General features: G+C 47.5%; 1 protein-coding gene across 2 annotated transcripts in view; it reads left to right on the top strand.

Annotated features, from left to right (window-relative positions):
- CTDSPL2 (CTD small phosphatase like 2) overlaps window positions 1-24,703 on the top strand; it is a 29,126-nt gene extending 4,423 nt beyond the window's left edge. Inside the window, exons 2-14 of one of the 2 annotated variants that reach the window (XM_064669363.1) lie at window positions 12,123-12,331; window positions 13,523-13,661; window positions 14,310-14,375; window positions 15,621-15,770; window positions 16,215-16,424; window positions 17,370-17,448; window positions 17,722-17,833; window positions 18,127-18,213; window positions 19,508-19,570; window positions 19,665-19,744; window positions 21,639-21,765; window positions 22,083-22,178; window positions 22,683-24,703. In XM_064669363.1, coding sequence (XP_064525433.1) covers window positions 12,140-12,331; window positions 13,523-13,661; window positions 14,310-14,375; window positions 15,621-15,770; window positions 16,215-16,424; window positions 17,370-17,448; window positions 17,722-17,833; window positions 18,127-18,213; window positions 19,508-19,570; window positions 19,665-19,744; window positions 21,639-21,765; window positions 22,083-22,178; window positions 22,683-22,748 — 1,467 coding nt within the window. In that variant the 5' untranslated portion in view covers window positions 12,123-12,139 and the 3' untranslated portion in view covers window positions 22,749-24,703. The remainder of the gene's footprint in view (window positions 1-12,122; window positions 12,332-13,522; window positions 13,662-14,309; window positions 14,376-15,620; window positions 15,771-16,214; window positions 16,425-17,369; window positions 17,449-17,721; window positions 17,834-18,126; window positions 18,214-19,507; window positions 19,571-19,664; window positions 19,745-21,638; window positions 21,766-22,082; window positions 22,179-22,682) is intronic. The other variant, XM_064669364.1, reaches the window with a different exon arrangement.
- Window positions 24,704-27,455: the final 2,752 nt, after the last annotated feature.

The following is a 27,455-nucleotide window of genomic DNA, read 5'->3' as shown; positions in this document are numbered from 1 at the left end:
CTAAAGCCAACATTTAGGAATTGCCCATCTGCTGCATTAGGTCAGTGAGGATCCACTGCCCGCCGAGTGATGTGGCTGCTGGAATGACAGAGAAGGAGGTGGCAGAAATCAAAGTGATCCCTGACAGTCCTGCCTCCTGTCTGACTTCACAATTCCTTTTTGGTGGGTGAGGAATCTAATCAGGAGTCACAAAACATCTCTAGTTCTCCGTTCATAGTATTTATTGTAGCGGTGTAGCTTTCGTTATAACACTGTCATGAAAATAAGTTTAACTAAAAGGAACTGTTAACTCCACAGCATCTGGAAAATAAGCTGTGGATACTTAACATGGCACAATGCTAAAAAATATATCCTACTAGTCATTGCCAGTATTCCAAGTGTAAGTAGGAGAAGGGAATCTAAGACTCTAAAGCATTTGGATTAGAATTTACCTGTAAATAAATTACTTTAATAAACACACACAACACAGCAGGAGTGTCATTAGCAACAGAACAGGGTGATGCTGTAGGGCACATTAGCATCCTCCAAGCCTCAGAGGGAAGAGAAGGAACTTGTCCTTATTTAGGCTGTGTTTAGGAATAGCTAATTGAAGTTAATAAATGAACGGGAACTCGGATCAAATCAGAGCAGTTGTTTGGAGCAATTCCGCTTTACTGCACCGACTTCAGTCTAAAGCATAGCTCAGTTTACTCCAGGCCATTCCAACCCGTGATTGCTTTGATTCACCCTGTATTTTAGGAGGTGCTAATTAGAGGAAGGGAGGTAATTCGATCCGAGGATGAGGCTGTACCACAAGGGCTTCCCCGGCACAGCAGCCCCAGCCTGGTTAGTGGTGAACCCCAGGCGGGGGTTCCTTGGCCAGCACGGCTGCACGAGGCCTCTCTGGAGCCTCCTTACCCTGCCTGGGGCTTCCCTTTACCTTCCCAACAGCACTGCACTGGGAAAGCTGCTGTTTAGGCACAGCCCAGCACAGGTTTCTTGGTCCAGACAGAGCTCCAGGGGCACTGGGTGTCTGTGCTCAGCACGGAGGGGCTGCAGTGCTGGAGCAGAGACCAGCACAGGTACGTGTATTTCTTACCCCTGAGCTGGGTTTTGCCTCATCCAGTGTAGTTTTCTCCAGGCTCCAGATGTAAACTCTTCTGTAGGTTCCATCCCACAGCTGGTGTGTTTGCAGTATTCTCTGTTCAGGCAGGAGAGGGCTGGCTCCAAGTGCCAGCTCCCTTCTCCAATACCCTTTCTGTAGGGGATAACACCACCTTAGATGCTTCTGTTTCCTCCCTTTCTCAGAAACTTCTCTCTTATTCCTGTCCTGGGGGAGCTCATTTAGGTGCAGCAGCCTTCCTTTTCTATGGAGTAATCCTTTGGGCTGGTCGCCTGATTGTGATCCATCCCCTGGGAGGGAGGGAAATCCTGAGGGTGAGGGCTGAGCCCCTTGTCCTGCCCTGCCAGGGTGTCCAGGTGGGATGTGCTGCAGCCCTGGGTGTGGCTGGGAAACGATGGAGAGGGTCTGTCAGGAGTTAAGAAAGACAATAAGAGAAAGCTCCTTATTAGCTCTGTGAGAACAGTTCTGTGTCTGTGCTTGTCAAAGGAAAGCATAGTGTGAACTCAAGCTTTAGGGTTTGTTTTCAGAGGGGGAAAACAGTATACAAAAGGTACAGAAAGTATTTAAAGATAGCAGAAATATCCACCAGAACGTTTAAGGCATTGTGTACACAGGATTTAACTACAATGTATTTGATTGAGTTACCTACCTCAGTTTATCTAACACCTTAAACTCTTGTCAAGGCCAAGCAGTTGTAATTAAATCAATTTAAAGGTGCTTGGAAAAGCTTGTTTATTTTGCTTATTAAGCCAGAACTGGTGAATATTATAGAAGAAAACTAAGTTAGTGTAATCTCGATACTTTTATGTTCTTAAAAATAGAGATTTGGAAGAAACTTTTGAAGACTTCAGTGTAGCTAACGTGATATTCCTAAAACACTGTAATAACTGGGTTTAGAGCCCTTTATTTTTGTGTTGCTTAGGGACACGAAAGCTCCCTGGCACTCCTAAGAGAAAAATCTGCGAGAGCTCAGTTGGAAAAATGGGCTGCAGAGATCCAGGTCCAGGTGAAGAGGTGTCAGGCTTAATTGTTAGGTGTAATTACCCTGTTGGACTTATTTGAAGATAATTCTCTTTTGATAGTAAATTGGTTTATTATATACCTGGAAAAGGTTTGATAATGTTCAATCTCAAAGATAATAGTTAATATAAAAATATCCTGAGTCAGTTAACATAACAGGGTTCCAAACCATAAAATAGTTTAAGATTAGAAAATAAACATTTGTCATCGATGGCCTGTGCTTTGAAAATGATGGAGTCATTTCAGGAGGATTGCTCTCTGCTCCTTCTGCACTGGGTGTATTTTCTGTTCCCTGGAGCTCTGGGGCTGTGAGGTTCCAGGAGGGTGTGTGGCTGCCCCTGTGCCATTTGCTGGGATTGGGGAGGCTCTGTGCCTGCAGGTGGCTGATGTGTGTCAGAGTTGCTGGGACAGAGGGGAAGGCTCCTTTGATGGTTTGGTTTTGGTTTTAAACCAGAGGAACTGCTGATAAATGCCCACTATTCTGTCCCTTCCCCGGGGTGCTGGCAGAGGTCAGGGGGCTGTGAGGTGCCGTGGGGCAGTGGGGGCTCAGCTGTGGGGTGAGGCTGTTGGTGTTCTCTGCATTTCAGGGCTTTGAGCTCAGGCTGGCCCTGCAGTGCTGCAGTCCCCAGAGCCCCTCAGTGTGCTGTTAAACCAGAGCAGGTTTGTTCCAGCACTCCCAGCAGAGCCAGACTCGTGGCTGGGCAGTGTCTGCCCAGGAGGAGGCCCAGGAGGCCTGGACACCTGGGATGTGTTTGTGTTGGAGCCCTTGGGAAAGGAGCACACGGCAGCTGATGGAAGGGATGGATCGGGGTGATGGGCTGTAGCAGAGGGTTAAAAGCCTCCAGTGAGCATCCACAGGTTAGAGGGGAGTCACTGACAGTCTGTGCAGAGCTCTCTGCCTGTCGGGATGAGGCTTGGACACCTGTTGCTGCAGCTCCAGAGCTCAGCTCTGCTCCTGCCCTGTGGCTGGACAGACACTCCCCACCTGCACACAGGTTTGCAGTAGATGGTTGTTTAACTACTCTGGTGGGCTGTGGTCATCGAGTTCAAAGAGAGTTTAAAAAGCTAATTTCTGTTTTGTAACATACATGATATCAAAAGGATGAGGAGAGGGAATTTTTTCCTGCTTTATTGTGCAGGTTTTTAAATATTTCAGAGGTAGCCTAGGCAAGGAGACAAGCTGGAGGGTGTCTGTGTGTAGCCAGGTTGGGCGAGGGATAACAACAGGCATGTGGCCATTTTTGCCTATTTGGGATGCCAGAGGGTCTCTGTTACCTACACAGATTTGGATTTTCAGAGACCTTGTAAGAACTGAGTACATTTGGAATTTCTGTCTCTCTCTGAGGTTGAGTTGATGCTGGCCTGTGGGTTCTGCATTTACCAGGGGGACTGAGAGACACACAGACAGTTATGGACAGTGCAACTCTGTATAAGGCTTATTTTCTCTAGAAAAAGCTGATCAGTGTTTCTCTGCTAAAGGACAGAGCCCATCAGAGAGTGCAATGAGCAAATGAACCCCATGACAGAAAATACTGTTGCTTTAAAAATTCGTGACCGGATGTTCTTTGTTAAAATAACGTGCCAGAAAATGAAAAGCAAATTTTAAACCTGATCACATCAACACAACCCCAGGCTTGTGGTTGTGCTGGAGCTGGGGCTCCACAGCAGCGTGGAACAGTCTCCTGGCTGCTCCAGGGAATGGGCCAGGACGTGTCCCTTGGCCTTGGGAGCCAGTGGTGTGACACAGGTTGCATCCCCCAGCCGAGCTGGGTTCCTCCAAAACGGGGTGAGCTCCTCAGTGCTGCCTGCAGGGAACACTCTCCCCCGGACTGCTTGGAGCCGTTCCCGAGCCCCATCCAGGAGCAGGCTGATCCCACCGTGCCCGTGCCAGGGAGCTGCAGTTCTGCACGGCTGGTCATGGCACGGAGCTCCAACCCCGGGCACTGGCCCTGCTGCTTCACTACTACAGCTGGCCTTTCCCCTGCCAGGAGTTGTATGTTTTTATTCCACCCCCCGTTCCCGTGTTGAATCATTCCAGCCTGAAAACAGGGCTGGCTGGGAGGTTAACGGAGCTCCAGCGCTGCCTCGGGAGCTGCAGGGCTGTGACGGGCAGGGAAGGAGGAGGGGTGGGAATCAGAGCGTTCCTTTCACCTCCAGAACACATTGCTGCTCTTCCACGACTTTGCTAAGTTGTTTCTTCAGCACTTGAAGCGAAGGTGGTGTGTGCTGTCCTGTGTTACGGGGCACAAAGGTGACAGCAACTCCTTTGAGTATTGTTTGCTCTCTAGGTTAACTTGCATTAAATTTGTTACTTAGGTTAACTCAAGTTTCCTCAGTATCTGGAAAATTTTTCCCAGATTCTGGCGTGACTGCTTTGTGATGTGATAAATTGACCACTGCCAAGGAGACTTGCATTGCTTTGGAATGTGGCTGGGTGCTTTCTTCACCTGTGGGATTCCCGATGGAGAGGGCAGCTCCACTCCTAGGCTGGGGAATGACTGGCAGCAAATCCAGCCCCTGTGTGAGCTCACAGGTGGGATCAGCACTTCTTGTTCTTGCAGATTTCTCTGATTTAGGGTATCTAGGTACAAATTTATGAGTGGTGTGTGGAGATCTGGGACTTCCCCATGCAGATTTCCTGCTGTAGCACGTGAATCCGTGCCCTGGGATACAGGTGCACAACCTCCCTTTTCTCCAGCCCAGAAAGTCCCTCAGACATAAACTTCCCAAAGTAAGGCAGGAGCCAAACACCACCTTCTCACTGGAGAGCAATTCCCTGGCTGTTTGCAGGGCCATATCTGCCACTTCACAGCCATAAAGGTGTTACTTCATTACATCTCACACATTTTAGAGTGGCAGAGATACATTGGACCGACGTGGGGGTTACCTTGTGAAATAAATAGGTGACATCAGGGTGGAATCAAGATGGGAACATTACAGTGTGGATGCAGAGCAGTTTTACCTTACAAAGCTTCTGTTCTCGTTTGTAAATTGTGCTTTTATTTTGTATTACAGGAATATTGACCAGAATCTTCCTGTAACTTTCCACTGAGTAGGCAATGAGGTTTGGGTTTTATTCTTGTAGATTTTTCACCCCAAATAAAGAAGAGGGAGAAAAAGGGAAGAAAATAAAATGTGTAAAATAACATCATTGTGATGGAATCAGACAGGTCCCTGAAACTCATTTCAGGCAAGTATTTGAGACTGGATGAGATTCAAGTTCATCATGTCTCAATATTATGGTTTAAGGTTATATGTAAAAACATAATGTCACTCACAATTTAGTAAAGCTGTTAAACCTTTAGCACTTCCTTTCATGTCAGTTTTAACTTAGGTACATGCACAAATTAATCTCAGACAGTACAATTTTATAAGAATGAAGTTTTCCATGCAAGAAAGAAACCAGGATGAGCCGTGAAAGAGTCAGGTTTAAATAGTGTACCAAGGAAAAAGTGTTTTCCAGGGCAACAAGAATCATATTGTCATTTAAAGAGTTTTTATCCTGCAGTAAAAATAGTTTGCTATTTTTAAGACCAAAGGAGCAGCCAAACCCCTTATCTAGCCCTTTAAAAGATAGGAACCTGTCCTAGTCCTGTGGGATATGAGACTGTGGTTGTGATCCCACAGGAAGATTAAGGTGAAGTGGAGCAAGACTAGGTTTTCTGGTGGAGTTAAGCAAAAGGCAGCTCTGTTGCTGTGTAGATTTTGCAAAAATTCCTGTATTCTCCTAACAATCCCAGGAGTTACTCCATGGCTTCCAGAGTCCAACACAGACTTCCTTGGGCTTAACATTCTTGATTTTTTTTTAATGAAAAAGATAACTAATATGGATGAGCTGAACAATTAGGAAAAGTAACTCCTGGGGATTTTCTGTGGTCAGACAACATCCTGGAAGGTCTGTGGAGGAAGTGTTTGCAACCTGTCCGTGCCACGGGTTGTAACGAGAGGGAGATGACTTCCATAAATAGGCTCCCTGTGTGCCTGGCAGCTTGGATTAAATGTCCAGAGAGCCTAAGGACAGCTGGGCCCTCCCTGAATCCCAGCAGGAGCAGTGCTGGTTCTGTGGAATTTGTTCCTGCTGTTTAAAACTTGGGCACTGCAGCCCTTCCTTTCCCCAGCGCTCGGAGCCCGGCGGGATCCAGAGTGACTCGGGAAATCTCACCTCGGCAGCAGCAGGACTGGGGCCAGTGCCTGCCTTGGGCAGCGGGTTTGGGGCTCTGCTCTGGGATTTACCCTCCCACAGCTAACCCAGCTCTCTGTGTCCATTCCTTGGTTAGTGTGGAAAGCCTGAATTAATTTCCAGTGTGTGCCCTCGGCTGCAAAGAGAAAAATAACTTGGCCAGGAGGGAATAAACTTTCAGTTCCAAATGCATTTGGTATAATCAAAACAAATCCTCACTAGCAGAGCAATGGCAAAACAGAAATATGATGGCTAGAGCAGAAAAATGAGGGAAGAGGAGATCTCTTTTCTGTTGAGGCCAATTCCAAAAAGCCGCCGTCGTTCCTTGGCAGAGTCTTTGTAAGGACGTGTTTGGTTTGGGGGAGAGGCCCAAACTTTGGGAGAGTAGAACTGAATGTGTGAGCACGAGGTAATGTCCTGAGGAATCAGGGTTCAAACAAGGGGACTGAAGACCAGGGATTTCAAGCAGGATTTTCCTTCAAATGGAATTGATTTAGTGCCCTGGAAGATGGGGAGGAGCAGAAAAGGGAAACAGAGAATTTAGAGGTGGTGTTTGCATTGCACCTTTGATAGTTAAAATTCCTAACTATTGTTTTGGTGGAACTTGTGGGTGGTTTCTTTATACATTTATCCAGATTTCATAACCCAGTACCAACATTTGAATAGTACGTATTGTGTGATTTGCTGTTTTAATAAATCAGTGTCTTTTAATTTTGCTTTTACCTACACTAGACTAGCACCACTTCCAGACTCCTTTGAGTCAGGGTTTCCTGGATAACTGCTCTCAGTTCTGCAGTTGCAGACAAACACACCTAAAGATTTGAGAAGCCTGACAAGTAATATACAAAACACATCCACCAGAGTAACACGAAATTGCTGTAATTTTCTAGGGAAGGGGAATAAATCAGTTAAAGAAAGGCCAAGAGTCTTTGGGGGGAAAAGCCTCAATATCTTTGAACTAATAAAAAGCATTTCCTTGAAGTTTGTGAAGTGCTTTGGGGTCTGTGTGGATGAAAGGCTTCATCTGTCTGTCGTTTCTGTGGCTGTGCTCGAGTCCAGACCCAGGGGGTCCTTACACGTCACCCTTCAGCTCCCCACCCAGGGACCAACTCGTCCCTTCTCTGTGCAGCAGGTCTGTGTTTCCTTGAAGCATCCCGAGCCCCGTGTGAATGGATCTCAGCCAGCCCAGGTTGCTCATCCCCTCCTTGGGATGTTTCCTCGTGTTGAAATCTGGGTCACATCCCAGCGATGAAATGTGCTGACGAAATACCTCTGGTATTACTTGTTTAAAAGCAAACTGAAGAAAATATTTGTTCTTGGTTCCTCTGTCCGTGGATCTGCACAGAGATCCAGGAGTGTGTGAAAGAGCCACCCACAGCTCAGCAGGGAGGTCTGGGGGAGCTGGGCTGGGACCCTGAACCTGCTGCCCCTCAAACCCAAACCCCTCCGTTGTCACAGCACTTCAATCTGGGGACAGACCCCAGCTGTGTGTTGGTCATGTATCCATCTGTATCCACGCCATGCACTGATGCTCTTGCTCAAAATCTAGAAGTTAAAATAATTTACTGCCTTCTTGGCTTTGTCTACAAAACATTTCAAGACAAAACCCAGATAAATAACTTTTTGCCTCCTGTGTTCCTGTCACTGGACTTACACTCCTGACATGTGTGAGTTGTCTGAATCCTCCAGGGCTCCTCTGGTATGGAGGCTTGGGGTGGATGGATTTCCACAGTGGTAGTTCTGTGTTATTTCTGAGTGCCAAAATGAATGGGGAGAAATCCTTCAGCACTATATTTAATTTTTCCTGTCACTTATCTCTTCCTATTGTTCGTCACTATTGTTCTTTTACCATCTTCAACTTCTTCCTGTATCAGAAAGCCCTAAACCCTGTAATTAGATGTGCCTCACCTAATTCCTCTTTTAATAGTCTAGGGAAAAATAGAGAAACAGCAGTGTCATATGTGGTGGGAAAAAGCCATCCCTAGCTGCAGATTCCAGGTGTGTTCTTAGTTTGAAATATGAGTCATTCACAGGAATTTCTTTCCTGTAGGTACAGTGTACCTGTGCCACAGAATAACAACAGTGTTCACAGGTAGGGAGCCTGACACTTGGGCTGTGTGGATCAGGATAATGGAATTCATTGCAGCCATAGCTCCTTCAGCTGCTGTGTTTTAAGAGCTCCTTCATTTTATTTTCCTGTCCCACGAATTGTTGTTTGAGAACTCCACTTAGTCCCTCTTTGCCAGGTATTTCTCTTTTGAAGAATGGGTTTTTCCTCCCCCCCCACTTTCTTTAGTTTATTCTAACTGCAGCAGGAGTTCATCCCACATCCCCCTGCCCAGGCTGGGTTCCCCTCACACACCTCCCTGCAGAGCCCTGGCTCGGTCCCTGGTCACCCGGCCAGGGATGGCACTCAGGGGAAATCCAAATCCTGCAGCTTTGAGGAGACAAATTCTCCTACATGCTTGGACTTGATTGGTTTCACTCTGTTAAGTTTTGTAGCCTGGTTTGTGCTTGGTTCAGGGAAGAACCACGGCAATAATTCAATAAAAACTCCCCTGCCAAAGGGATCAAGCACTGGGAGAGCAAACTCGTGTCTCTGAGAGGATTGTAGGTACCTGTTGCTAAGTCCATTAGTGATATTTATAACCCCAGGCATGATACCCCGGGTGTGCAGTGAGCCACAGGACTGTGGCAGGGGTGTGCAGAGGAGTTCAGCTCATTGAACAGTAGCAATATGTACTTGCCACTGACAGATATTCCATTGGTTCATTTTTTGTCTGCCCAATATTTGTTTCAGTTCTAGAAAAGTCAGGCGACTTGTGCCATAGCAAATTTTATGTAACATTTTCATTCTCAAATTGGAATTTGTCTGGTGTGAGTCTTCCTTCAATGTTTTATAGTTTTCTCTAATTCCTTTTTACAGGTATTTGTTTAGTGTGGCCAATACACCAGTGTGGGCACAGGCCCAGGGCAGTGCCCGTCCCTGTGCTGGCACTGCTGGGGCACCTCCAGTCCTGGGGGCCCTTCTGGGCCCTCCTGGCAAGAGAGACACGGAGGGGCTGGAGCGTGTGCAGGGAAGGGAACGGAGCTGGGAAGGGGCTGGAGCAGCAGGAGGGGCTGGGGGAGCTGGGGGAGCTCAGCCTGGAGCAAAGGAGGCTCAGGGGGGACCTTCTGGCTCTGCAACCCCCTGACAGGAGGGGGGAGCCGGGGGGGGTTGGGCTCTGCTCCCAGGGAACAAGGGGCAGGAGGAGAGGACAAGAGGCCTCAAGCTGTGCCAGGGGAGGGTCAGGTTGGATATTGGGGAAATTTCTTTGTGGAAAGGGTTGTCCAGCCCTGGCACAGCTGCCCAGGGCAGTGGTGGAGTCCCCATCCCTGGAGGGATTTAAAGGACATGTGGATGTGGCACTTGGGGCCGTGGGTTAGTGTGGCCTTGGCAGTGCTGGGGGACAGTTGGATTCCATGGACTCAATAACCTTAGAGGGCTTTTCCCACCTCAGGGGCTCTGTGACATCACTGGCAGATCACAGAGGTCACAGAACCTTGGCCTGCAGTTGGACCTGCCTGGGGCTGGGCCTCACCCACTCTGCCCACCTTTGCTGCAGGATGTGGGGGTTGCTGTGAGCCCAGTGCTCTGCCTGGTGAGTGCTCTGGGAACGGAGCCTCCCGGCACTCCCAGCTTCCCTCCTGCCATCCTTGCACCTCTGCCCTCCAGCTCCGGAATCCACCAGCTCTGTGGGCTCTGTGGTGTCCAGGTGTAGCTGCAACACCTTTGTGTGAGATTGAGATATACCTTTGAACAAACACAGCTGTGTACAGGCTTTGGACTGGTTCTGAAAAACACAATCAGCATTTGTCTGTCTGTGACTCATCCCAGCGCCACCGCTGCCTTTCCCTAAACCTGTTGTGACATTACTTACATGCTAAATGTTACAGACTGTTTATTCTGTCTGTGCAGCGATCACATCCACACTAAATGGACTGCAGAAAGGCAACTTACATGTTAAATGTTACATTTATTCTGTCTGTGCAACAGTCAGATCCACACTGAATGGACTCCCGAAAGGCAGACACTGATTCCTGTCGTGATAAGCATACAATTTCTTTTAAAACCTGCTTTTTGTCATGACTTCAGCTAGGAAAGGCAAAGTACTTTCTTACCAGTGTTTCTGTGCATTGCACCTCAGATGGATTTCTTGCTACTTCGTTTTTCTGCTCCTGATCCATCAGATGAATGATTTTAGGCACATGAGGAGTCCCCTTCAAACCAGCCCAGCTCTGAGCTCCAGGCAGCTGCAGAAGGCATGACCCCAGCCCAGAGAACAGTGACACTGAGGCACAGGAGTGACAATACCAGCAGTCCACTGGAAGGCTGGAGATAAATGGGATGCAATCCCTGGAATGGCCTTTAACTCTGCTTTAATAAATATCGCCCTTGCACCAGTCTTCCTGAGGTCTAATGTGCTTCCCAAACTTGGCTCTAGTGAAGCTCAGTTTGGGTTCCTTTGCAGAGCTCTCTGTCCTCACCCACACTGAGTGCACAGGCTCATGATTCCTTCTGTGAACACTTCACACAAATTTAGATTTATGCCTCATCTCAAGTGTAATGTGGAGACTAAATGAAGTGTAGTGAGGAACACGGGGTGGAAAGGCCTTGTCACAGTGTCCAGTCGTTTGGGGCTGGAGCCACCACGCCATCAGTCCTTTCACCGAGGCAGTGCCACCATCCCAGCTGACCAGGTGGGATCAGTCCCAGGCTGCACTCGGGGATCTCAGAGGTCTTTTCCAGCCTGGACGATGCTGTTGTTCCGAGCAGGTCGATTTTTCCTTCCTGCCACTGGGGTTGGAGGGTTGTGCCAGAGCTCGTAGATGTGCTGGTTGGCTGTGTCCGTGCCTGGGTGAGACCCATGTGCTCCCGTGCCAGTGTTGTGCTTTCCCCCGAGCAGCTCCTGTGCCGTGGGCGAGGCCGTGTGTCGGGATGGCAGAGCTTGGGATGGCAGTGTTTGGGATGGCAGACCTCGGGATGGGAGAGCTCGGGATGGCAGTGTTTGGGATGGCAGAGCTCGGGATGGCAATGTTTGGGATGGCACTGCTCAGGATGGCAATGTTTGGGATGGCACTGCTCAGGATGGCAGAGTTTGGGATGGCAGTGTTTGGGATGGCAGAGCTCAGGATGGCAGTGTTTGGGATGGCAGAGCTCAGGATGGCAGAGTTTGGGATGGCAGAGTTTGGGATGGCAGAGCTTGGGATGGCAGTGTTTGGGATGGCAGCGTTTGGGATGGCAGAGTTTGGGATGGCAGAGTTTGGGATGGCAGAGTTTGGGATGGCAGTGTTTGGGATGGCAGTGTTTGGGATGGCAGAGTTTGGGATGGCAGAGCTCAGGATGGCAGAGTTTGGGATGGCAGAGTTTGGGATGGCAGAGCTCAGGATGGCAGTGTTTGGGATGGCAGAGTTTGGGATGGCAGTGTTTGGGATGGCAGAGTTTGGGATGGCAGAGTTTGGGATGGCAGAGCTCAGGATGGCAGTGTTTGGGATGGCAGAGCTCAGGATGGCACTGCTCAGGATGGCAGAGCTTGGGATGGCAGAGTTTGGGATGGCAGAGTTTGGGATGGCAGAGCTCAGGATGGCAGAGCTCAGGATGGCAGAGTTTGGGATGGCAGAGCTCAGGATGGCACTGCTCAGGATGGCACTGCTCAGGATGGCAGAGTTTGGGATGGCAGAGCTCGGCACGGCTCCGCCATTATGTAACTGTGCAGTTGAGCAGCCGAAGCCTCACGCCTTTCCTCAATGACTGAGTATTCCTGGTGGTGCCTTTTATAGCTTTCCATGTGGTGCCCATGAAGATGAGGCTGAGAACGCGGAAGGCTTCTCAGCAATCCAACCAGATCCACCCGCAGCGGGCGCTCCGGGCCAAGCGGAAACACTCGGAGGTGGAGGAGACCTTACCTGGGGGCGGGGGGAAACCACAGAAAAATGACACCGGCCTCTTGTCTTCGATCAAAAAGTTCATTAAAGGAAGCACACCCAAGGTAAGCCAGCTGTGGGGCCCTGCTTGGATTTAGTTGGGTCATAGTCAGTTCAGTGTGTTCTAAACCCGTTTCTACTGAGAATAAATAATGTGGAAGCAAAACGTAAAGAGATGGAAGGCAACAAGTGCCTGTGAGAGTTGTGTCAGGAAAAGCAGACTTGGAAATCCTTCAGGAGTCAGTCACAGGTGTATTTAACAGTCTAATAAATCACAGGATTTATTACCTGGTATTTCTTTGTGAAAGTGTTGGCTGATGAATCCAGTAGATTTTTAATTGCTGTTTTAAAGAGTCCTTGAATCCAAATTCGAGGAATTACCAATATTGGCAACTAAGGCAAGCCAGTCTGTAAGCATAAATTTACTGAGTGTTTTTAGCATTTTTATTCAAAACTGGTTAGGAGTCAGTCAGTCAATAAAGGTCAAACCTCACAAATCCACGTGTCAGGGAATTGCTGCAACTGTGTGATTCCTGCAGTGGGCACTGCCCTGCTTAGGGCATCAAATCCAGGTATTGCCAGGGAAAACCACGAAATCTTATCTTGGTCCAGGCAGAAATCTGAGCTTTACTGATCTTCACATGTGAACACCTGTCACATACACATTGAGGGTGAATTATATATATAGGTGCATACATATATATATATATATAAACTTTGATAGGCTGAATGTAACCTTGCTTCAAAAACCTGTGGGTTTTTCTCTAAATGAAGGCCAGTCTAAAAAATCCATCTTCATTCAGTCCCAGCAGTTCAGATACTGACATTATGTAACTGTGAATTTTAAAGAGGAGTAGCTGAGAAGTGGTAACTAATTTACAGTGTATCCCAGATCAGCTACATGATAAATAAAAATCTGATATAAATTCAGAAGTATTTTCTGGGGTTTGAACTAAAGTGTTAAAACAATAACTTTGTAACAAGCTGAAGTTCAGATAGTTTTAAAGTAACAATATATCCTTGAATTGTGAAAAATGTAGTGAAATAGAATATTTCATGACATGTTAAACCACGTCAACCTGTCCTGGAAACAGAGAGGTACCAACCAAGAAACATTTCAGCAACAGTTAAATCTGCTTCCAGTTTGCTTTTCATTAAACTGTGACAGTTGATCTATTTTACAGACCTGGTCTATTCCATGGAAAAAAGAAGGCACTGTTCAGTATGTTTCTTTTTTGCCTCCTTTCTCCTTTAAGGAAGAAAGAGAAAACCCCACCAAAAGGAGTCGGATTGAGCGGGACATCGACAACAACCTGATCACATCCACCCCTCAGACGGGGGACAAGCCCAACAAACAGCTGTCCCGGGTGCGGAGGAAAAGTCAGCTCAATGGAGGTGGGTACAGCCAGCTGGCAATCCAGGGGGTACAGCCCAGCTGGGCAGCCAGGGCAGGGAATCCAGGGGGTACAGCCCAGCTGGGCAGCCAGGGCAGGGAATCCAGGGGGTACAGCCCAGCTGGGCAGCCAGGGCAGGGAATCCGGGGGTACAGCCCAGCTGGGCAGCCAGGGCATGGAATCCAGGGAATCCCAGCTCGACCTGAGCTGGACATTCCTGCAGCAGGGAGGTTACAGGGTTTGATTGACTTCAGTGAGGGCAAGGCTGAGCTAATCACAGCAAAACAAGAGTTCCAGGGCTGCAAGCAACACTTACATCACTCCTCAGACACGGTCATTGTATCTCTGTAAGAACTATTTGGATCATCAGCAGCTCTTTTGGAACTATTTTAACTTTTCTTTTTTTAATTGTCATTCTGAAAAGCCAATAATAGTTATTTGATTTAGCTCTTCTCACATTTTCTCACAAATAAAAGTGAATTATGACTCCCAGCTCATGACCTTTGTGGAAGTAACCAGGTGTCCTTAATACTGAAAACACTTGTCAAACACACAGACAGGTTTCTGTCATAGAATTGTGGGAGACTTTGGATCAGAAAGGAACTCTTAAAGGTCATCTGAACCAATTCCCCTGTTCCCCTCCCAGCAGTGATGATCCAGCTCAGAGTGAGATGTGCCTCTGGAGTTAGATCAGGCTACTCAGAGCCTTGTCCAGGCAAGTTTTCTATCTCTCTAAGGATGGAGATTCCCTGTTCCCTCTGAAAACTGTCTGTTCTTGAATATCTCTAATAATGACATGATACAATTGTCAGTGATATTTAGAACATCGTCCATGGTTCCAACTTTAAAATACCATTCTTTAAACTTCCTTTCTAAGGAAACTGTGAGGGTGGGCAGGCCCTGGCACAGGTTGCCCAGAGAAGCTGTGGCTGCCCCTGGGTCCCTGGAAGTGTCCAAGGCCAGGTTGGACGGGGCTTGGAGCAACCTGGGACAGTGGGAGGTGTCCCTGCCCAGGGCAGGGGTGGGATGGTCCATAAAGTCCCTCCCAACCCAAACCATCCTGTGACTCCGTGCTGTTCCAGGGCATGTGGAGCACCCTCGGCCTGTGTTACTGTTACAGGGATACAAGTTCTTAACTCAAGTATTCCCCATTGGTGGGGGCTTGGAGCTGCAGCTGGGACACCCCACGTTCCATGCAGGAACAGAGCAGTGTGGAGTCCCTGTGCAGCTCCATCAGGCTCAGCTGAAGGGACATTCTCAGCTCACGTGCATGAAGTCCATTCCCTCACTTCCATATGGACAGACATCTCAGAGCCTGGGGGCTGGGAAGAAAAGAATTCTTCATCTCAGTCTCAGAACTGCCATGAGATGGGAATTGGAGTTCTGGGATATACATAACTGTACCTGCACAGTTTGGGAAAACCTTCATTGTTACATGTGATATTGTAATGGGTAGATTTATTTAATTCTGCCCTTTGTTATCTGTGATAACAACTAAAAATTATTTCACTTTGGAATTGTATTCATGCACATATGTGTGTGTATGTGGAGAGGAACAAATTCTGGACTCGAGGCAGTGCAGTTTGGAGGCTCAGCCTTGGGAGTTCACTGGCACTTTCTCTTGGTTCCATCTAGTGGAGTCCCCCTGACACTGACACCAATGTGCTCTGCAAGGGGCACAGCAGCTCCAAGTCTGTCTCCCACCAAGTCCATTGAAAGGATTTAATCTTCTATTATTGATGTAAACAAGGAGTGTTTCCTAATCTGGAGTGTTAAATTTACGATGGTGTTGAAAATTGACTTTTTGTTTTGATGCTGATAGTAAATGTCTGGCTCCTGTGGACAGAGCTGAACCATGAACAGGAGGGATCAGTCCTGGAGAGCAAATGCTGACAGCAGAGGACAGGATGTGACTGAAAACAGCAGTGTGGTGTTACAGGTCATAACTTTTCTCTTGCAGAAGCTGGAAGTTATGAGATGACAAACCAACACGTAAAGCAAAATGGAAAATTGGAAGATAACCCCACCACTGGCAGCCCCCCACGGACAACGTTACTGGGAACCATATTTTCTCCTGTTTTCAATTTTTTTTCACCAGCAAATAAAAATGGTGAGTCTTAGGTAAAAAGCCAGTGGTGTTAAACTGGCTTTTACGAAGTTTTTTACGAAGTTGCTGTTCTGAGCAGCAGTACACTTTGCATTCTGATTTACAGACCAAGAGTTACTGCTGCCAGATAAAGGGCTCTGCAATTCTTAGATGGGTTGATCGTTAAGGAAGGAAGGAAGGAATAAGTTTATAACCATTAGAATATCTTTGTGCACCTTTCAGTTAAAAAAAAAAAAAAAAAAAGAAAGAAAAAAAAAGGATTAAGTTACTTGTCCCAAATGTATCTTAAAGCCATTTGTCAGGGCCATCATTTTGGTTCTGGTTTCTGTAACGTGACCCAGCGCAGGTCCCTTCAGTTGTCCTGCAGCTTTGCTGGGTGTGGTTAAGGGGGGCTGTGAGTGCTGGGGGGGAACTCAGAGGTAACGAATGTCCCAAAATCCCCCCCAGGAACATCGGGGTCGGACTCTCCGGGCCAGGCTGTGGAAGCTGAGGAGATCGTGAAGCAGCTGGACATGGAGCAGGTGGACGAGATCACCACGAGCACGGCGACGTCCACCAACGGCGCGGCCTTCCCGGGGCAGGCCGTGCCCCTGCGGGGCCCCCCCGGGCTGGGGGACACCGAGGAGCCGGGGGACCGGGACCTGCCCCCGCTCACGGGTACGCACGGGGACCTGCTGCCTGCCCTGCTGCCTGCCCTGCTGCCTGCCCCGCTGCCTGCCCTGCTGCCTGCCCCTGCTGCCTGCCCAGCCCTGCTGCCTGCCCTGCTGCCTGCCCTGCTGCCTCCCCCTGCTGCCTGCCCCTGCTGCCTGCCCAGCCCTGCTGCCTGCCCAGCCCTGCTGCCTGCCCTGCTGCCTGCCCTGCCCTGCTGCCTGTCCTGCTGCCTGCCCTGCTGCCTGCCCAGCCCTGCTGGGAGCTGCTGCCTCGCCTCAGCCTGGGCCACACAAACACTGCTCGTGCTGGTTTTTGTGGTTAATGCACTAATCTGGCTCGTGCACCAAAGGCACAGTTTGGGCAAGACTTGTCTGTTCCTGGTGCAGCTCGGGTGGTCTCACAGCAGTTCCTCACATGGAAACAAAGGTTCCAGAGGAAAAGTGTTTCTGTGAGCATTGAGTACCCCCTGCTGAACATGCACACTCTGGGCTTGCTGATCTCCAAAGAGAAATGGGCTACATTTTGGTATCTTATATTAGAACCACGTGGTGAATGAGAACCACACAGACCCTACACACAAATCCTGATACACTGTCCATATTTCCTTCAAAAGACTCATCATACATCTTTTTTTTTTGACAAAAGTTGTAGCCATAAAATGCAGTTTCTCTGTGGATGGGCAGCATCAAATCCTTAACAGTTCCCTAAACCCTGCCCAGACCCTCAAAGCTTTGGGGATGGATAGTTTCTGAAGGCTCCTGCCAAGGAGGTAAATGTGACTTCTGAGCAGCCCCTGGGGTGGGAGGTGGGGCTGGGGACAGAGTATTTCACTGTTGCTTCTTCCCTCGTGTCTCAAGTGCACATTGTGGCTTTGAAGAACTGCACTAATAAGACCAGCTCTTGTGGTTTTTTGTTTTATTTTTTGTTTTGGTCATTTTCGTTGAATTTTAGCACCAGTATCTCCAGACAGTGGCTACTCATCAGCTCATGCAGAAGCCACCTATGAAGAGGACTGGGAAGTCTTTGATCCGTAAGTGCCAGTGTTTGTACTGAAAACAGTCAATTGATCATTTTGGGTATTGGATTACGATATTTTAATTTATATTTATTATTATATTAATTGCATCATTTTAATATTGTGATAATGAGCTCCAAAAGCCCTTAACTTAAAAAAATAATTGTAATATTGTTGTGGGGTTTATTTCAATTTAAAATACTTATTTCCTGTGCATCCTTAAATATTTCAAATATTTAGTTGACCTAAAACATTACAGTTTTACAGCAAAATCTGTGTTCTTTTCAGATATTATTTCATCAAACATGTGCCCCCACTAACAGAAGAACAGCTGAACAGGAAGCCAGCTCTCCCACTCAAAACCAGAAGCACACCAGAGTTTTCATTAGTTCTAGACTTGGTAAATATCTTTATAAACACAAACCAAAGCAGGGGGATGGGGCATTTCCCTTATTTTGCTTGTGGAAATCAGTCATGTTTGCTTTAAACAAAAAGACTGTTGAATGTCACATAAATTTTAGTATTTTTAGTCAAAAATACTAGTTAAAGTAGTTAAAAGTATTTTAAAAAGAATTAATAGTGGCAGGAATAGAATGCTTGTTGTATTTGTCAAATACTTGCATCCTTCTTTTTAAAAAAATTACAGTTTTTATAATTTCACAATCTTTTCTTTCTTTTATATTTTTTTAATAGGATGAAACATTAGTGCACTGTAGTCTAAACGAATTAGAAGATGCTGCACTCACTTTTCCAGTTCTTTTCCAAGATGTCATTTACCAGGTAAAAAGAAAAACAGAAACCCATTTACTTTGTTTAAGGTGGGAATCCTTGGGGTTTGTATTTGTTCTCATCTTGTGTGAAGAGAGGGAAGCCTGGTGATCGAGTTACACCATCCTGGTGATGAGCTGCGGGTGGCACATTTGGCAAGAAACTTTGTATTCACTTCAACTGTTCCCCTTGTCTTGCCCTCTGGTCCCTTGGTTGTGTCCACATAGAAATGTGGTATAATTCAGTTCATGCACTACAACTCCTTGTGGACATTTACTGTGATGGGAATGGAAATTTAAGCCTATTCCTAAGTGACTGTTAAAAAACCTGATAAAGCTGAAATCACCCTGAAATGAGGCAGTTCAGCATCCTCCCTTCTCTCCCTGGATATTTCAGTACCTTTCCTCAAAGCTGTAGTTCTGTGTGGGCAATCTCTGAACCAGAAATAACTGTGGGCAGAGCCTGGGGCTGCTGGTTTTCCCCTTTGTGTTGTGACTGTGGGCTCAGGTCACGGCCAGGTCTGTCCAACACACACCAGATATCACCTGAGGGTTGGCCCCAGGTACAGAACAGAGCCTGGCACGTGCCCTCACTGCCACCAGGTGCTCCAGGGGCCTGGGGCTGCAGATTTACAGAGGTGCCTCCCTGGGAGCCCAAATCCTGTATTTGGAGTTCAGTCAGAGGCAGAAATCTCCTGACTCGGTGTCTCTTTTGTGAGTCCACAATGTCTTACAGGGAATGATTTCTCTGTGTGTGCAGTTCTGTGCTGGTGGTATCCAAGCTTATGGAAATTTGGAAGTAGCTGAAGCCTTTTCCAATCCCTTCTGCCACCCCAGGCTGAGGTGTAACTGTGTTCAGGTGTGATTGTGTTCAGGTGTAACTGTGTTCAGGTGTGATTGTGTTCAGGTGTAGTTGTTAGTGGTGGTTAAGATGATGAGTTAGTTCAGGTGCTGGCTCACAGTGTCCAGTGCTGGAACTGGTGCTGCCCCTCTGCTGAGAGCCGAGTCAGGATGTTCAGTCAAAGCAACCAGTTCCATTTTTAATTTAGAGACTGTTCAACTTTTATATTTTATTGAAATTATTTCTAATTCCATCCAATTTCCCAATAGATCAATGTTATCATCTCACACCTTCACTCAGAGCTGCTCAGCCAAAGGAATATTGGTGTAATTAGGTTATAGTGGAAGTTACTATTTGCTGTTTATTTCTAATGCCCATTTTGGCCTCCTCTGTAGCAGGTGGCCCAGTGTGGGGTGGGGGAGGCTGGAGGAGTCTCAGTGTTCACTAAAGCCCATCTCTGCTCCAGGTCTATGTCCGGCTAAGGCCGTTCTTCCGAGAGTTCCTGGAACGTATGTCTCAGATTTATGAGGTAAAACAACTGGACACTACTTTTGAATTTCATTTTTAAGTTATATCCACACACTTGCATGTCAAGTAACGACTTTTTCCCCTTCAATCCCCAGATCATTCTGTTTACTGCTTCTAAGAAGGTGTATGCAGACAAGTTATTGAACATCCTGGACCCCAAAAAGCAACTGGTCAGGTAAAAACAGAACATTGTGAACATGCCCTCAAGGACCAGCACCTGTGCCTGCTCATCCTCTGTTAGGCTGGCTCATGGCAAATGTCCTCTTGAGGATCAGAAATGTGCTTTGGAACACACACTGCAAATAAAGGAAATTAACTGAATTAACAGATTACCTTTAAAATACTCAAAATCGATTTATTAACTATAAATTATGACTTTATAACTTTTACAATCAGCATGCTGTTTGTTCATATTCAATCACAAAATCATTTGTCTGTTGGTTTTGTGTTAGAGCTGGTTTGGTTTATCATTTCTCAGTACTGAGCTTTGTTGGGAAGTGATTGGCTTTTCCAGTTCCTTAAGGCAGAAAGAAATTCTAGGGGGTGAGATTCTGTTATGCTCCCCTGGAAGGAGGACTGTACCTTAGGAAGTTGGAACCAAAGAGATTCTGCTCAGGGGTTCCCCCTCCTGGGGTGCCCCAGGTCAGGGAAGCAAACACCTGCCTGTTGGTGGTCAGAGCTGTGTGACCTGTGCCCAGCATCTCTGCACAGCCCTGCTCTGCATCCTGGTATTGTATATTCTGAGGGAAACTGGATTTTCCTCACACACACAAGAAAAGACAGTGGTTTTCTCCACTGCTTTCACTTGGTGGCGTGGGCACATCCCAACTCACTTTTGAAGTGCAGGAAGTTAAGATGTCACTCATTTTATCCAGGAACAGTTGTATTGTGTCTTGGTTTATGTGACATCCACCACAGAATCTCAGTCTGGGCCTGGTAACCTCCTTGCCACGGGAATCCTTTCAGTCCTTGGAATACCTGAGCCTGGCTGTGTCAGCAGGTGGGACAGTGGGTAGGAGGCACTGGCACCTCCAGAGCATGAGCCTGGCTGTGCACCCGAGGTGTTAAACCCCTGCAGGCCAGGACTGGGATCATTGCTGTGTTAGGGCAGGGGAAGGCCAGGGTTTGGGGCTGTGCAGAGCTGTCCCCAAGCTGCCCCAGCGGGGCTGTGGCTCCCGTGCCTGCAGCACCCGTGGTGCCCGGGCTGTGCCCCAGCCCGAGGTGCTGCCAGGCCTCCTGTGACTCACCCTCTATATATAAATGCTGAGGCAGCAGCTCCTTCCCTCCATGGCAACGTTGGGAGCTCAGCTCCTGTATGGAATTAAGCACACTATGTACAGCTTCTGAAAACTCCATTTAAAAATATAAGCAGCCCGGAAGGGACTGCACTGTCATAGGGCTGGGCAACCCCAAACCTACCCAGTTTACAGTTTATAATTCTGTTGATGTGCCATGAAATGTGAGTTTTATTCCTGCTGTTTTTTTAATCTGACTCCTTCTAGTCAATCCATCCATTTCTTCTGTCATGACTTACACAGGAGCAGATTAATTGGAAAGGAAGGAATTGATGGGATGTTTTGGCCTCGAGGCTTTTTTTCGATCTACAATAACTGAAATAGGTTAATTGCCAACAGAGGTGTAATAGGAAAGGAAACATTTCTTGTGATACTTTGTGCTCTGGCACTCGATGGCACGGGAAGGCCTCATTCTATGGGAGCTGGGACAGAGTAAAGGGATAATAACCCCCAATAAATTGGCTCCTGTGCAGCACCTGGGGCATGGCACATCACTGGGGTGTTTTGGGTCCCTTTGTCAGTCTGAAAGGGATCAGAAAGCAAGAGCTGTTTAAATACACACACCCACAGAACTGGGTTAGTGCAAAATTACCTGAACTGGGCATTTTACCAGTAGAAAGCTCTAAAGTGAATGGGAAAGGAGCACAGTTCTTTAAAAGGGGCAAGGAGATTGGAAGAGAAGAGGTTGGGTAAGGCCTGGCAGAGTCACCTGTTCCTGACGCAGCGGGGATGCTGTCATTGACCTCATTCATTAGTGTCTTCCTTTAATGACAGGCATCGACTTTTCCGTGAGCATTGTGTGTGTGTACAAGGGAATTACATCAAGGACTTAAACATCCTGGGCAGAGACCTCTCCAAAACCATCATCATCGACAATTCACCGCAAGCCTTTGCTTACCAGGTGAGGGGCTGTGGGCAGCAAACCCCCCAGGGAGGGCAGAGCTCCCTGGGGCAGCACACTGCAGCCCTGCAGCTGGAGTTCCCTTCTGACTGAAGTCTGGGGCCAGGGAAACCCTGCACTTGGATCTCTCTGCTTGTTTAAGTTTGGGGCTCACATTTGTTTTGAAGTTTACAGACCAAAACCGTGGGGAAAATACACATTAATGAACTCTGACTTGGAAACATATTTCCTCCAGATGCTATTTCACAAGTCATATTTGTAAATAAATTAAGTATAAATCATGTCTTGATGATTTTTTTTCCCTTTTTTAACTTTAGCTTTCCAATGGAATTCCTATAGAAAGCTGGTTCATGGATAAAAATGACAACGAGCTCCTAAAATTGATTCCATTTCTGGAGAAACTCGTAGAGCTGGTGAGTGTTTCCTTTCTGTGGCTCTTGCCAAAAACGTCAGTAAGCTCTTTTAAGTATTTTCACATATTTTAAGGGTTTTGAGTCACTGAGATTTAGGCTGATGAGGGTCCTGTGTGTCCCTGTGTGACTGGGCTGCTGTGGGCTGGATTTTAGAGTGGGCACAGGGACGTGTTCACACAGCAAAGGGGGGACTGCTGGCATTGCTGGCTGTGCTGGAAACCAAGGGCAGTGGGGTGGGAACATCAGTGATAAGGAAATTGGGGGTCTGGGGACATTGGCATGACACAGTGCCCGTTGCTGGGAGTGCTGTGTGCCTTTGTTCTTGAAACAAATAAATCACCCCAAATCCTCGTGGGTGTTACGTAGTTATTTCTGTAAACCTCTTGAATGACATCATTCATTGCTTATGTTTTGTTATATTAAAATAGGGGTGTTAGACAGTGAACCCTGTGAAAATGACTCCTGGCTGTGTTCATTGCCCTAAACCTGCACTTCTCCCCCCAGAACGAAGACGTCCGACCTCACATCAGAGACAGATTTCGCTTGCATGACTTGCTACCCCCCGATTAAAGCCTTTGCTCTCGCTGCCGAGGGGAGGAAATGCAGGACCCTGTTGGACTAATACAAAACATTGCCATTACTGTTGAAATTTTGCATTTTTGTACCCCGTCTTGCTTTTCTTATCTTTGGTGCCCAACACTGATCAAGGGTTACAGAAAGAGACTTTCTACACCTGAGGTTGCCGCCATCAGTACAATCCAGTACCCGCAGTAGGGAGGCTAGAACAGAAAAGGCTTTAGAACTAGTGCAACTCCAAGGAAATTTTTTATGTACAGGACATCTGCAGTTTATAAAGAAAATTCTGTTTCTGCCACCAGCAGTTTGACCTGTAGAAACACAGGATTTTATGATACAACAGAGATTGAAAATGGACTCGGATTTTCTCTCTGTTCGGTGCTCTAAGTGGGTTTGTAGCCACTTTTCTGTTACTTTTAAGATTCTCATTTCAACAGGAATGGCCAGTAAAAGTTGTTTTATTTTTCCTGTTAAGGTTTATAACCTTTTTACATTTTTGACCTGTATTAGATTAGAATTTCATTATGCATTCCTTTTAGTTGAGGCGCTTCATAGTTTTTCTGAAACTAGCCAAATTTTGTTAGTTTTTTATTAAACAGTTGGCTGGCCGTTTCCCTGCTTTGTCTGCCTGCATCCTGTATATTTGTTTAAAAATATTCTCTAGTTTTAGCCCACGTAAGTTTCATTTAGAAAGAAAAAAAAAACCCCTGCATTTATATTTTCTTTCTGTAATATTCTACTGTAGTCGAAACCTTTTCAAAAATCAAGAGACTGGCTAGATAAGAAGATAAGAATTACTAATATTCCGAATCTTTTAAACCATTGTGATGGCACGTTCTCCGGACAGAGCACACCTGGCAGCGGCCCCACGGACGGACAAGGAATACCTCACACTGTGCTGTGCATGGACCCGGCCAGGAGGAGGAGCGTGGTCAGCTGGCAGGTTTGCTGGGATCCCATTCCTGCTGCCTCGTTTGCTCCGGGACTGCCTGCTCCGCTCAGTATTCGGGGAGTCGGGCCTGGGCTGGGCACCCCTGTGACACTCCCGGTTCCAATCAGCCTCTCCCGGGGAGCAGCCCTGGCAGGGCTCCACCTGCCATCCCAGTGGTTTCCCGAGGGATAGGCCCCAGCCGTGGCTCCTAATGCAGCGCCCCGGAGGTGATATTTTTGTAACGGTGGGAAATCTGCTTTTCCGGAGGCTTTTTATGGAAGGTAGAATTTGTACAAGGTAGGAAGCTTTGCCTCTCGACTGCATTACCACGCCACAGGCTCGGACTGGTTTTGTGTAAAAGATGTCACAGAACGGCACTTTTTCTAAAGAGAAGTTTGCTATTTTGTATGCTTGATAAGAAAGTACAGTATTGGAAATTAAAGGTGGACAGCTGATAATTGAGAAGTATGTCAATTAATTTTTTATGTATATTACCTGTTTACTTGTACAATTTTATTGTACAAATTACATGCAGCTTCATTTTCAAATGAGTCCTTAAAATAAGGAAAATCTTTTTAGCAAAACATTTAATTTTTGTATTTTTGATTTTAAAAGGCATGAGTTATGTCAACTTTTTCCAGTGTATTAATGAAGATTTTAACTTTTCATCAGGTTGAGTGTTTTCTTACTATATTATCTGTTGTGTATGTAGCTAGCACATGGTGTCACTGAACTGTTAAACTTAGCATGTAGAGCAAGCCTGTTTTGTGGAAAATCCTTATTCATTAAAAACAAAATCATCATGGCAGATTTTCTGCAAAAAAGTGAAAACATTTGCAATTCAGAATACTGATTTTTTTTGTATTTAAAGAAAGGTATTTTGCTTGCAGGAAAGAAATACTACAGATTCATTTTAATGAGAATCTTTTAAATGTATTTATCTTTAGGGCATCTGGGCATCTTTACGCTGTTTGTCTTATGTCTTTATTGAAATAAAATGTACAGAACATTACCTTTACATCTGCTTCGTGCAGCCGTGTCGCCCTGGGCAGCCCTTCCTCGGGGGCTGTGCCCATGGCTCTGGAAGGATTGCTGGATTTCGGAAGTGGGCAGCTTGTGTTGGAGCTGCTCCTTGGTTTGCCAGCCCGTTGTCAGTTGTTCTTTGTGATGTAAATCTGAATTTGAGGGGTTTCATTAGTTTAGGGGCAGAGCTTTGTGTAACGGGGGGTTTGTCCAGATCTCTCACGTCACAGAGCTGCTGTGAATCCCCTGACCCACCAGAGTGAGCCCAGTTTGGTTCAGTTCGTGGCCCTTCTCTTGTTGTAAAGGGTGTTCAGCTGTTCAAACAGTGTCCTTGTCTCCAGGTCCTCTCAGTGGCTCCCCCGGTTCCAAAGGTGCTGCTGGGCTGAGGAGAGCAGAGCCAGGTTAGAGCTGTGTCTGTGCTGTGCCCACCAGAGCCCGGAGGGTTGGGAATTAGGGAAAACTTTTTCATGGAGAGGATTGTGCAGCCCTGGCACAGCTGCCCAGGGCAGTGGTGGAGTCCCCATCTCTGGAGGATTTAAAAGCTGTGTGGATGTGGGTCAGTGGTGGCCTGGGCAGTGCAGGGGATGGTTGGACTCGGTGGTCTCTGACAAGGCTGTTCCAGCAGGAGCCAAGAGGAACCGATCCCTTCTGCTACAGGAACGTCCTCCACTGTAAGTAGCACGTGCATTCCATGGCCTCTATTCTTCCAGAGCAAGGACTTTCGTGGATCCACGTGGCAAAGCCCACAGGTGTGCCCTGTAGCCGTGACAGTTCCATGCTGGTGCCATTCAGCTCCTTTAAACCCAATATCAAGGACGGATCCAAGAAGAATCAAAGCAATCCCAGTCTGGGCTGTGCTGTGGGTGTCAGCAGTGTGGGGAGACCAGCCCCTCATTCCAGAAGTGATTCCAATCCTTCACGTGTTTCATCTGCAGGCAAAAACACTGCTTTGAGGATTTGAGCTAAAAGGGACATCAAAATCCATCCTGGGAATTGTGTAAAGCTGGAATGTGAAGACTGAGGGAGTTCCGCAGCGTCTGGGCCGGTGAGTGTGGAGAGTTTCCCTCCTGCTGCTCCTTCCTTCCCTGGGTCACTGTTGCTGCTTCCTTGGGCCAGGCACGGGCTGAGCCTGAGCTGGGAGCAGATCCAGCCAAAAACTGACCCCCAGAGGAGAAGGGGAGATGGAGGAGCTGCCCAGGCTGCCGGGAGTGGGAGGGGCGTGAGGGGTCACGGGAAGACAGTTTTTCTGGAAAAATAATTGTGGCATTGAGCTGGTTCAGCTGGAGAACAGTGTCACAGAGTCCCATGAGGACACTCAAGGACACTCAAAGAGTTGGTCACAGCAAGGCCACAACATTTCAGCTTTGCCTTGGAGGTTCCTGGTGTGGAGATCCTGGAGTGGAGGAATGGGAAGGAGCACAGGGGCAGCGGGTGCTCAGTGAGGGGTCAGACTGCTGGAAAAAAATACCCCCAAACCCCCTTTGTTTGGAAGCAAACAAGGATGTTCTGCTAAGGAAGGATGTGGACACACCTTGTGGAGCACATCCCAAGTTTGCTTGTCCATGCAATGTAACTGTTTTGCTTTATTTTTTTGATACTTGCAAGAATGTTGTCGTACCGATGGGCCAAATCTTGTAAAGTGTGATGGGAGGAGAGGTCCTGGGCTATGGATTTGTGTTTCCTCTGCAGTCATTTCTAATCTATAGAATCAGAAAGATTTATATTGAGTATTTATGCTCTGGCTACTGTTTTTATGATTTTTAGCTGATATCATCCTTCACTGAGACTCTGTTTTCTGCAAATCGAGACATTGCTCCTGTCGGTTTTCAGCTTTGAAGGGAAGGATCTGTGTCTATGTTTTACAAGCTAAAGATACTGGAGGCCAACAATGAAAAATTTCAATGTTCTGTGTAAATCCAAATCACTGCACAATTCCTGGCAGTTTTGTGATTATCCCCACAGCAGCCTGTGAAACCATGTGTGGACTTGGTGAGGGTATAACTTGGGACATTGTTTGATCCATAGTTACATCTCTGTTGTTATTTATATGGCCTGGTAAACGGGGGCCAAGGAAGAAAGGATGATAAATTTGGAAGTCCTGTTTTTTCCATCTCATGTTTATCACAGTGTCAGAGACCATTCAATTGTTACCTGAAAGACATAAATTTATTGTCTTCAGACAAAATCTGGGAGCTGGCAGTCAAATGAACGGGATGAAGGGAACGTTCCCAGCTTTTCTCTCTTCGGTGTTATGTGGCAGAGATGAAAGGAGGAAAACCACACCCCGAAGAGGTGGACAGGCCGTGCCGGGGCGTTCCGGTGCGGAGCAGGAGCACGGGGCGAGTGTGGTGGCCGCGCTCCCGTCAGAACTGCGGCCGTGGCACGGTCCATGCCCGTTTTCAGAGGGCACAGCGCTGGCGGGGGCAGTGCCCGTGTGCCGGTCCCGCTCCCAGCCCGGGTTATCGGTGCCCAGGGCCGGGGCGGCTCCCGCGGCTGCGGCCCCGCGATAGCGCCGGGACGGGAGGGCGGGGAAGGAGCTTCCCCCGGGAGAGCCCCGGCCTGCGGGCCCGGGGAGCGGCGGGCAGGGGCGGGATCCCGGTCCTATCCCCATCCCGTCCCTATCCCCATCCCGATCTCGGTCCAGACCCGGTTCCCATCCCGATCCGGTCCCGACACCGATTCCATCCCTGTCCCTGTCTCGGTCCCGATCCCGGTCCCATCCCTATCCTATCCCCATCCCGTTCCCA

The sequence above is a fragment of the Pseudopipra pipra genome, chromosome 12 (assembly GCF_036250125.1).
Source record: "Pseudopipra pipra isolate bDixPip1 chromosome 12, bDixPip1.hap1, whole genome shotgun sequence".
In the NCBI taxonomy this organism is placed as follows: Eukaryota; Metazoa; Chordata; class Aves; order Passeriformes; family Pipridae; genus Pseudopipra; species Pseudopipra pipra.
This window is presented reverse-complemented; position numbering and strand designations above follow the sequence as displayed.